General features: G+C 46.1%; 6 protein-coding genes across 6 annotated transcripts; 2 read left to right on the forward strand and 4 right to left on the reverse strand.

The window, feature by feature from the left end:
- Positions 1-122: 122 nt before the first annotated feature.
- Positions 123-1,257, reverse strand: YALI1_C20270g (uncharacterized protein; the record flags this gene model as incomplete). Its single annotated transcript, XM_068282395.1, has 3 exons — positions 123-299; positions 532-606; positions 652-1,257. 3 exons carry the CDS (start codon positions 1,255-1,257, stop codon positions 123-125), a joined length of 858 nt encoding a protein of 285 aa, XP_068138496.1.
- Positions 1,258-2,996: 1,739 nt separating this feature from the next.
- On the reverse strand, positions 2,997-3,318 carry YALI1_C20299g (uncharacterized protein; the record flags this gene model as incomplete). Its single annotated transcript, XM_068282396.1, has 2 exons — positions 2,997-3,195; positions 3,245-3,318. 2 exons carry the CDS (start codon positions 3,316-3,318, stop codon positions 2,997-2,999), a joined length of 273 nt encoding a protein of 90 aa, XP_068138497.1.
- Positions 3,319-4,703: 1,385 nt separating this feature from the next.
- Positions 4,704-5,252, forward strand: YALI1_C20314g (uncharacterized protein; the record flags this gene model as incomplete). The annotated part of the gene is made up of 1 exon (XM_501834.4): positions 4,704-5,252. The coding sequence occupies one exon, from the start codon at positions 4,704-4,706 to the stop codon at positions 5,250-5,252; it is 549 nt and encodes a 182-aa protein (XP_501834.4).
- A 413-nt stretch (positions 5,253-5,665) lies between these two features.
- YALI1_C20329g (uncharacterized protein) lies at positions 5,666-6,211 on the reverse strand (the record flags this gene model as incomplete). The annotated part of the gene is made up of 1 exon (XM_501835.1): positions 5,666-6,211. The coding sequence occupies one exon, from the start codon at positions 6,209-6,211 to the stop codon at positions 5,666-5,668; it is 546 nt and encodes a 181-aa protein (XP_501835.1).
- A 1,534-nt stretch (positions 6,212-7,745) lies between these two features.
- YALI1_C20347g (uncharacterized protein) lies at positions 7,746-8,176 on the reverse strand (the record flags this gene model as incomplete). Its single annotated transcript, XM_068282397.1, has 2 exons — positions 7,746-8,005; positions 8,056-8,176. 2 exons carry the CDS (start codon positions 8,174-8,176, stop codon positions 7,746-7,748), a joined length of 381 nt encoding a protein of 126 aa, XP_068138498.1.
- Positions 8,177-9,735: 1,559 nt separating this feature from the next.
- YALI1_C20364g (uncharacterized protein) lies at positions 9,736-10,425 on the forward strand (the record flags this gene model as incomplete). Its single annotated transcript, XM_501836.3, has 1 exon — positions 9,736-10,425. One exon carries the CDS (start codon positions 9,736-9,738, stop codon positions 10,423-10,425), a length of 690 nt encoding a protein of 229 aa, XP_501836.3.
- Positions 10,426-10,967: the final 542 nt, after the last annotated feature.

The raw sequence follows: 10,967 nt of genomic DNA on the forward strand, positions 1-10,967 counted from the left end.
ATCTGATTACCACGTTTAGGGATCATTGTCGGAACAACCCCTAGCAAGGGATGTGTAAGCCGTTGTGTATTGGTTACACAAGATTTATCGTTATTGAACATCTTCAACGGTGCTCAGTGCCTCTAACGGAACCTCAACCAGATGAGAATTGCCTGCTTCTGTTGTCCAGTAGGACTTACTGTTTGTTTATTGTCTTGTGAGTCGTAGTCTTGGTCCTCATTGACTTGGTCAGCCTGATCTGTGACACATGCTCCCAAAAATTCACGGTGGTGTCGCAGAATTTGAGATGGAGTCGAAAACTGGTGATGCAGTGCATTCAAAACTGAGATAGTTGTAACGATTTGCAGTAGTCAGTCAGTAGTCTGTTTGTAGTGTTGTCGTCAGTAGTCAGTTTGATGCCAGCTTCCTTTAGGATGACATTAGTGTGGATGTCAGACCACTGAAGGGTAAGTTCTTGGGTTGCTTATGGTATAAAGTGGTCAGAGAACAACTACTTGGTCGACAGGATCATCATTCCAACAACTCTACGACATCAACCAAGCTCTTGACGACAAATTGGTCATCTGAGACCTTCAGAATGTCCTTCTTCAACTCCACCGCTTGGTTCTCTTCAAACTCGTGGAACTCTTGAAACCCTTCGGATCTGTCCACCAGGATCGTCACCCACCCTGGAACAGATACCAGGTCCTTCTTACGCTCGTCTCCGACATGGTACAGGAGATTATCGCCATCACTGTCCTTGTGGGTCACTCCAAAGATATTTTCGACGTTCTTCCAGGCCCGAATATCCGGCTTTTCCACCTCGGTATCAAACGACAGAATCGTTTCGTCCAGGTACTGGGTCAGGCCGAGATCGTGAAGAACATCAATCACGCGGGGGTCCATGTTGCTCAGAGCAGCAGTGCGGAAACCCATGGCCCGCACCTTGGTCAACAGAGGAATAGCATCTTCGTACAGGTGGTAAGGCTTGGTGGTGCCAAAGTGGTCGTAGACATGATGGGCTGTTTGCAGGGAGATTTTGTTTTCAAACGTCTCGCGGATCACCAGACACCACCATTGCTCGTATCCAATCGTCTCCTTTCCATACAACGGGTACTCCTTGAATAGCCGCTTGAATGCCTTGTGGAAGCCGGCCTGAACTTGGGCCACGGTGGCGGAGCACTTTTCGTGCTGCTGCACAATTCTGAGATACTGTGCGGGCACCGACGGTCGCGGCACAAACAGCGTGCCAAACACGTCAATCGTGAGAATCTTCATGGACGAAATGTGGTTGTTCAATTACCCGTAACTGGCGTAAGTGGTTGTTGCAAGGAGACTGACTGCCTGAGCTGAGGGTTAGAGTTGTTGTCGATGCGAGATGATAGATTGCTCGCGGTGAAATGGAGAGGTGGGGGAGTTGGGGTTAGTGAAATGAGAGGCGGTTGAGGTGGTATATGGCGGTGCACAGTACAGTACGTACAGTATGGTAATTACGCCGTTGCCGGAGCTTATACCAGAACCTGCCAAATGTGCTCTGAAAAGTTTTTAGATCTTTTAACTAATATCTCACTATAATAGTCATTAGCTTAAGTAAGTTGAAAAAAGGTGGAAACCATGCAGAAAAAAAAAAACAAAAAAAAAAACACTCTGAATCATCCTTCAAGTGGAAATTAGATAATTGCAATGGAATTATTTGAAAGCGGACAATTATAACTACCAATTAACACACTTCTACTTGCTCTGAAGCCATAACCACCGACTACAATACTGCGTGGAGATACCTTGGACTCCACTACAATAGTACATACAGTACATACAGCAAGACCCAGATCTGCTAGGGTCCGCAAAAGATATGGTAGAGTCAGAAGATTGATATTGTGAGTGTGTACGAAGACTTGCTTGATCTCAACCCACCACTTGCAGCAACAGATTCGGAAGAACTTCGGGGTTGAGTGGTTCGTAGACGATGATGGTAGGGTTTCTGAGATTGTCTTTTCGTGCGACTGCTAACGAATGAAGAATTACTTTTCAGAGTGAAAAAAAAGGCTCAAGTCCTGGACACTGTTAGTACAATACTTGCTCACGGTTGACTCAATCGATGGACTGTTGTCCTGCTGAGTTGTGTTGGAAAGACAAGCTCTTTACGCTCATGTTGCTACCAGTGTCGTTCTAAACAACTACAATGTCGATTTGTTGTACAGTAGTCGATGATACGCTCCAAAGACTCCTCAATTGTTTTTGGAAGTCCAGCTGTTGTTGTCGTCCAGCTGTTGTGCAGAACTTGTCGTCCAGGACTTGTTGTGGTTTTTGGCGGCAAGGAATAAGCGATTAAGTCGACATATCAACGAATCGAAAGAGATGACTCAGTCGGTTCTTGGAACTGCTAAACAGGAGCTATCGTATTCAAATTTGGTATCAAAATGATCGTCTCAAATCACCCCGTCTATACACCCTATTGAGAATCAGGTAGCACGTCGTGAACCCGTTCTCATTGCAAAAAGTCACAATCCATACCCAAGAAAAATAAACACGCAGAAAACAGTCGATTGAAACCAAAGGTCGCCTCCGTCGACTGTAGCTCACGCGACCAAACGAACACACATCTAGGACTGTCCTATCTGTATCGAGCGAGTGACAAACTCTATTTTTAGCCGAAATCAGATTGACGAACCTTAATACCCCTTGTTTTGCGTTAATCCAATTGTCTCCTGAACGCCGGCGAGGTGTCCCTGGCGGTCTGAGATGCGCTGGATACGGAGAATACGATGCGGCGCGAATCCGGCCGAGTTGTCTGTTTGTTTCCAGGACCAGTATTGGGCGAGATAGGTCAAATGAGGGTGAAGAGGGCGCCCTGGACTGTCTGAGACGAACGAGTATTCATACCGGCACTGTACTTGTAGTCGGTGGACATGTATTGTTCCTGACTGGCGCATGGAGGCTCTCTTGCGTCAATCTGTCTTTCCATTCAATGTTTCTTTGATTCTATGTTTAAACAGACAGTTTGAGACAAGATTCTCCTAAGAAAAAGCAACGGGTTTACAACACAAGGCTGGAGTTGTCAAACTCGACTGATAGATGGATATAACGGCAGCAAATGACACGCGTTTCATGCACCAAGTCTTTGACGTGAGTATAGTGCAATATGTACTTGTAATCGCACCCGTACAGTTAAGCCACGCGTCTGTCTGTAGGTGGTTTGGGCGCTTGTAATCGCGTCTGTCAAGATTTCCATGGGTTGGATTAAGTGATGAAGCACTAGATCAACTCGAATCTACATCGAGAGCCGTTTGGTGTGAGATTAATGTCAGATACACGTGTGTTGGCGGGGTTTTGGTGCATCTGACTTAAGGGGGATAATTGGCCGATAGTCTGAATGAGATGACGATAAGGAGTTGGGAGAAGGTCTATTAAAATTCGGAAAAAAAAGGGGGAAAATAGGGAAAAAAAAGGGAAAAAATAGGGAAAAAATTGTGGTAACATCCGAATAACACCTACCTCTTCGGATTTAAGTCTCTTCATATTCAACACAACAAAGGGCCCAAAATCAGCCATCCCGTTCCTTCAAGGTTGGTTTATTTTTTATTTTTAAAAAAAATCACACCTCAGAAGGCTACGACGAAAAGTAAAATCCGCCGTCTAAATAACCTTGTCAACTATGGCAGGATACCTGTCAGATAGTTATAGTATGTTGTAAAAGAGACGAGCAAAGGGGGGAAAAGGAGCCAGAGTCCGTCTAGGTCACGTGTTACCCAACCCTCTCCCCTAACCCCTACCCATACCCTCTGTTTTCCTGGCCACCTCAGCTCACGTGACCCGAACTTCTCCCACCCCCCGTCACGTTCCCCACCCCCTATCTTAGCTGCCAAACTCAAATGACACGCACCTCTCACGCTACCACCTAACCGCCGCCAGAACCGTGATTACCACCTCTTTCGACGTACGTGAGGACAAGCCGCCGCCTGAAAACACCCTGCCCGTTTGTGACGAGACCTGAGAGAAATCCGCACACTTGTCCACGTTTCGCAGTTCACACGCCATCAAAGACCCAAAAACACCAACACCAACACAAACACGTCGTTCCTTGCTAGTTTTCGTTTGTCAAATACACAGTGAGTATGAGAGAAGAGGGAGGAGGGAGTGAGGGAGTGAGGGAGTGAGTGAGGGAGTGAGGAAGGGAGTGAGGGAGAGCGGAGAGCGTGAAAAGGGTGTGAAGAGAACGTGTACAGAGCGTGAACAGAGCGTGAACAGAACGTGAAGATATACTTGTTGCTAGGACCATATACATTGGTCGAACGCGATATGGGAACCTGACGGTTCGAACTACGTGTTCGCTTCTAAGACCCGACTGTTGAGAGTCACGTGTGTGAATCCATGTTCGTTTTTGACGTGATTTCATTACGTCCACCGGAATTTGATTCTCACCATGTCTTTGACGTGAATGCGATTCTTACACCACCTGTGCACTTCAATGGCCGCGTTTTCTTATACACGTCTGTGCTCTCTGTCCAGTCCCGAGCCCGGAGCCCTACTGCCTTCATGCTACTTTCATCAGAGGCCTCATTGCCGTTCTCTTCATCCAACATGACAACTACAGTTGTCTTACTTTGGTCCTTATCGCGGGCTATTCCGTTCTCACCACAGTCGGTCACGCGCAGCATCCTTGGCTGAACCACAATCAGCATTTCATTTCCACACTTCACCCATACCAGACCATACTAACCCAGATGGGCAATTCCATGTCTAAAATCCTCGCCAAGCTGTTTGGCAGCCGAGAATGTCGAATTCTGATGCTCGGGCTCGACGCCGCCGGCAAAACCACCATTCTCTACAAGCTCAAGCTCAACCAGGGCATCTCCACCGTCCCCACCGTGGGCTTCAACGTTGAAGTGCTGACGTACAAAAACATCAAATTCAACGTGTGGGACGTAGGAGGGCAGGATAAGATCCGTCCTTTGTGGCGCCACTACTTCACCGGAACCGAGGGTCTGATTTTCGTGGTGGACTCTGCCGACCGTGCTCGAATCGACGAGGCTCGACAGGAGCTGCACCGAATCATCAACGACCGAGAAATGAAGGACGTTTTGCTACTGGTGTTTGCCAACAAGCAGGATCTTAAGGAAGCCATGCATCCCAAGGAGGTGACCGAAAAGCTGCAACTGAACTCGCTCAAGGGCCGAACTTGGTGCGTGGTGGCTTCCACCGCCAAGACCGGAGAGGGTCTGGTTGAGGGTCTGTCTTGGTTGTCGAGTAATTTGCCTTCTATGGATAAGTAGAGCGCGAGGAGATGGATTGACATGGGCCAACGGATTGACATGGGCCAACAGGGGCTGAAAGAAGGACACTCGAGAGAGTCATGTAAAGTTTTATTGTTTAATTAATTGTTGTATGGATTCAGTATGAGCTCGGTGCCTTTCAGGCCATTTTTCGCTACATAAGTACCAATGTGTCTGTATAAATAAATAGTTGCTGGAGCTCGTTGTAGTTCCCATTAGCTCGTGGCTTCCTCGAGCTTTCACATCATCATCATTAGCCGTTCTTCAGACGATGTTGGCCATCTCGAGACGTGGTTGGAGTCAGGCGAGGTATCGACATTTTAGGGGGTTTTTAGATGCGTTTTGGAAGGGTGCACTGCCTTGGAAAAAGGGAGCTGTTGTCAACTTCCCTCCCCCTAGGGTCTGACTACCGCTCACTCAATGTCGAGATAGCGCTGTCTATTCCTCAGCTGGACCATTTCGGCTGTACTTTCGCTCAAGACCTCGATTTCGACGGCAGGAACGCCAGCCCATCGCGTGAAAGGGGCACATACCGTTCTTGGAGGTATCACCGACCCCGGATCAACAATGACACAATCTTTGATGATACAGAACTTGCCAATCTCGCAATTGTCGCCTATTTCCACGTTGGAGCCGATCTGAACAGCTTGGGTCACACTGTTGTCGCCAATGTAGACGTAGTCGCCAATTCTAACGGGATAGTAGTTTTCCTTGGCCTCGTCTTTGCAAGGTGGTTCCACAGTCACCTGCGTCGAGATGATGCAGTAACGTCCAATTGCGATGATTGGAGCGGTGCTTCCTGGTCGTTGGAGGTCGCCTCTAATCTTGGATCCGTGATCTATCACGGTCTTGCCTCCTAGCACGATATTCTGGAGTCCTGACAGAGCAGCTTTTCTCGAAATGCGGTTCCCAGACTCGGTGATGACGTAGGCGGATTTGGGTGTTTTTTTCGGTGGCATGGCCGACTATGGGTGTATTGGTGTATTATGACGAGTCTGAGGTCAGGAGGAACCGGCTAGATCGCTGAAATGGCGGGTTTGAGGGATGCTGACGGCGAGCGAATCAACCTGGCGTTGGTTTGGTGTACCACCAACTTTACATTCCATATTGGCGGCATGATTAGAGTTTTAGTTGGGATTATTTGGATGCTATAGAAATACTTGAAAAATTTGTTAAGATACAAGAGCGGAGAATAATGGGAAATATTTGGTGAGTCGTGTGTCTGGCGTGTTATAAGAAGTGTTTATGATATCTTATTTGTGTGACAATCATAATTGTCAAAAACTCTAGCCTCTAGTTTCCCTTTGAGTAATCCTATGGTCTGATGAAAGTGAGGTTTTTCTAGTTTGTCATTTGTTTAGATGTGATTATTTCTCTTAACATCTGTTGAGTGTAGTTCAGATAAAACCGATATCCTAAGTAAAGAACTGGATGTGAGATTCTTGAAATAATTCACTTGAGGGTAATACCCGAACACTCAAGACTCTCTTCATGTATTCAATACACCTGTAATCAGTTATGATGGCAATCTGGTCACCGACAGACGTTTTTCACGTCCTACAGTGCATATTGGAACCACCAGCTCTTCGAACATTGTCTCTTGTTGAAGTAGTTATTAGTGTTTGGTGGTCGGTAATAGGTAATTACTAACTAGACCTTGACTTGATCCTGAAGGACACCTGAGAGGGAAGCTATGACTGGAGCTCGACAGACCGTTATTTAGATGACCAGAGATGATTCCTGTGGATGTTCCGCTCTCTTGTTTCAATACAATGACTCTACAGTAGGCAGGCTATCAGAACAGACCCGTCTGTCTATAGTTGGGTGAATGAGCAAGAGGCGAGTGATAAAAATGAGGTTAGGAGGTGGTAGAAATCAGTGGATGTTGGTGGATCCTGCTTTCAGTGACAGGTTTTTTTGTTGTGCTCAGTGGCAGTTTTTAATTTATTTATTTTTGTGGTTTAATTTTTTCTGGTTTTTTAATTTTTTGTGATTTTTGTGATTTTTTGTGATTTTTGTGATTTTTTGTGATTTTTTTTATTTAACTTGATAATGAAATTTGATGCGCTGATTGTGACATATTTTAATACTACAAACACCCTCAACAGTCACAAAGATAGATCAAAAGACGACGCTGATCAGATCTCTGCTATTTACATTGCTATGGCATTACTGATGGGTGATATATCATCAGATGTGTTTCTGGAACATTAGATGGTCGGACCTAAACGGATGGAGGGAGCTACGAGAGAAGGAACCATGTAGAGAGACTAAGTTCAATCTGCTGGATTTTCTGTACCTCTTGGATCTACTGGCTTTCTCGTGGCATCTCTGCAGCGTCTTTCACATGAAGAATCTCGGGTGGAGATGTACGAGTATCATCCTGTACCACAACCGGCCCCAGAAATGTGAAATTCGGTGAACCCGAAACGGAAATAGACAACAGGGAGTCGGAAAACAGAAACCATACTCACCTAGCAATATCGTGGCTCATTATTCAGTCTCATTTATGTTCTCAATTCCATCTAGATCGAGCCTCCGACCGACACTGAACGAACTTCCGACAGCACTGAACGAACTTCCGACAGCACTGAGCAACCTGCCAACAGGCCACCAGAGAGACCGGAGCCTACCGGATGTATGTTTGCTTGTCTTTGGAACCAGGTAAAATGGTTCTTCAAGTTCAACTACAGCATTAGCAACCTGTGGCCTACCAGATACTACAAGTACTCGTCTCTTACTAGCTCCTCCTGCTGGCACCTCAATATCAGCGGGCTCTAGAGTGGAGAAAATTTTTCGTGACACAGCCTAGACACAGCCTGGATACAGCCTGGATACAGCCTGGATACAGTCTGATATAGCCTCGATACAACGGGAAAAAAGCCGCTTCGATTCTGATTATTTCTCTCAAGTTGCAGTTGCATTAGTGTCGTGGATAGTGATAAAAAAAATTAAAAAAATCGCTAATTACGTTGTCATGGTTTACTACAAGTAGGCTATTTTGGGTGCATGTCGATGGCACAAATATTTGGTGACGATTTGTTTTCATTTTCCCAATTTCACAATTCCCCAATTTCTCCAGAATTAATTTTTTTTTGTTGAAAATCCGCCCGTCCCATTTTTTTCCTATTTTTTTCCTCTGCTTTTTTTCCCCTTTGTTCAGCCTTGGCAAGTTGGGAAACCTTATGTTAAATGACCGAATTTCGGCACAAAAATGCCTGAAAAATGCGTGAAAAAAATGTCGTCCCAACCGGCAAATCATGTGCCTGATCAGCGTATCTGATCAGCACATGGCCAACATGAGGAATGTACGAGTGGAGTCAGGTTAGGGTGTGTGGGGAGCAATTGTTCTCAGCTAATTAGCAGAATTGTTCGGTAAAAAAATAAAAATATAAAAAGTTATAAAAGGCCGTGGGACATGGCAGCACCAACACAACGACGGATAAAAATACATTGGAAATATGTGCCCGTGTTTAGTGGCTCTCTACTACTCGCCCTAACCCGTAGTATGGTGCCCAGACGACCACATGTGATTTGCCCAACACGGCTGCACGCAACTCAGACGCGTATAATGTAGACCGTGGTTATTTTATTTTATTTTTCGATCAAAAAACAATGACCGGAAAATCAAAAACCGGGCAAAAACCAAACAAAATCGGACAAAAGTCGCAGGCAAGAAATCAGGAAAATACGACACCGAAGACGTCGGCAGAATGACCGCCGAGATGATGCAAAAAAGACGTGTATTGGTTAGTGTCCTTTGGAATCGTTTGGTTACTGTAATAGGAAGACTTATTTTTTATGTTTAAACGGCGGAAATTTAACAAGAGAAAATGGAGAAATTTGAAAGGTTAAATAAATAAAATCATCTGAAATTCCTACAAGATGGGAAAAGCTTTTCTATTAGTGAAGGCGATGTCGAAATAAAGAATAGATATTCAAAGCCACCCTGATTTATTGATTTTCCCCATTTTTTCTCAGTTTCCCCATTTCCCCCAATTTTCCCAATTTTCCCAATTTTCCCAATTTTCCCAATTCTTTTGCATTTCATTGTTTTCATCTTTTCCATTTTTTCCACCTTTTTTAATTCAAATGTCCGCTTGAAGCCGTAAACATGCTCAAATGTCTCCAAGGTTCGTTGCTTAGGGCAGGGGGAGTAAGGGTTAGGACAGGCTTAGGGGGCCAGATTTCCTAAATAGGCAATGAACTAATTAAGGGTTAGGGTGGCTGTCTTTGTTTTCGCCCTCGTGTATGCATATTTAACTATTAGCGTTAAACTCTCATTATAACCCAAACACAGTGACGGTCCTATGGGATACAGAAAAAAAAAAGGGGGTCGATATTATATATACCAGACAAGCATATCTTTGACTGATTTCTACGCCGTTGGAACACATTCGTTTTTTTTCCTGATACCCCCCATCACCGACCCTATACACTCTTTACGCGCTTTACGCCATCTACACTCGTTTTTCCAACTACTATGAAGTTCTCCAACTCCGTCTGTTTTGCTCTTGTGGCCGCTTTTGTGTCTGCCCAGGAGGATGAGGTCACGTCGACGTCGACCTCGACCGTCATTCTTTACTCGACCGTTGGTCTGGAGACCGTGACTGTTTCTCGATCTCTTGAGACTCCCGCCAATTTTGCCGTGGTTGAGTCTTCTTCTGAGGAGGTTGTGTCTGCCCAGGCTGCCACCATTGAGTCTGAGGCTGTGGTCTCCACTACTGAGGCCGTGGTCTCCACCTCTTCCGTGGTCTCCTCCTCCGCCGAGTCCACCTCTTCCGTGGTCTCCACCTCCGCTGAGCCCACCTCTGTCGAGTCCACCTCTTCCGTGATCTCTTCTTCTGTGGTCTCCAACTCCTCCGCCGTGGTCTCCACCTCTTCCGCGGTCCCCACCTCTTCGGTGCGAGCCATTGCCCTCAACACCACCTCCGAGGCCTCGTCCGTCGCCGTCACCACCTCCACCGGCTTCCAAAACTCCACCGGCTTCCAAAACTCCACCGTGGCTCCCGCCCCCTCGTCCTCCGTGGCCCGAACCACCGCTGTGGTCTCCGCCAACAACGCCACCGCCTCCGGATCCGTCGTCTCTCCCACCGCTAACGTCAACGGCGCCGGAGTCAACGGCATTGCTGGCGCTCTGATCGCCGTCGGAGTCGTTGCTGCTCTTCTTTAGATGAGTTAATCGACCTACTCTGGTTCCTCCGGTATTTGGATACACCGTTTTTCTTAATTCTACTACCTCGCTTCGACAGCGACCCTTGTCTTTTCTATATACCTGCTTTGATAGCACCGATACTGATGCGTTGACCGTGTTTTGTTCACGTTGATCGTGTTCTGTAATTAATGAAGTTCTTGATTGATGTGAAGGTCAGCGAGGCCGAGTCGAGGACATAATACGGAGGTAGAGCTCGCCTATATTCTGGATATTTGTAATTGACTGTTTGTAGTTGATGGTAAAATGGCAACAGTAATGTTTGATCGTTTTTCGTAGACCTTGTGGACAAGTTGTAGGCCTCTACTTGTCTCCTCATTGCCCTGGACTGAACTCCCGTACACAGCCCTTATTCACGGTCCTAAGAGTTAGGAAATGAGGTATAAAACAGCTTGGAAACATATTCCGCATGGTTAGTGTGGATCTAGGGGCGGTTGGTGTCTGGAGATATCAGGGGATATTGTAGAGCGAGTTCTATCCAAGAAAACGAACAGAAGGTGAAG

This window comes from Yarrowia lipolytica, chromosome 1C (assembly GCF_001761485.1).
Source record: "Yarrowia lipolytica chromosome 1C, complete sequence".
NCBI lineage: Eukaryota > Fungi > Ascomycota > Dipodascomycetes > Dipodascales > Yarrowia > Yarrowia lipolytica.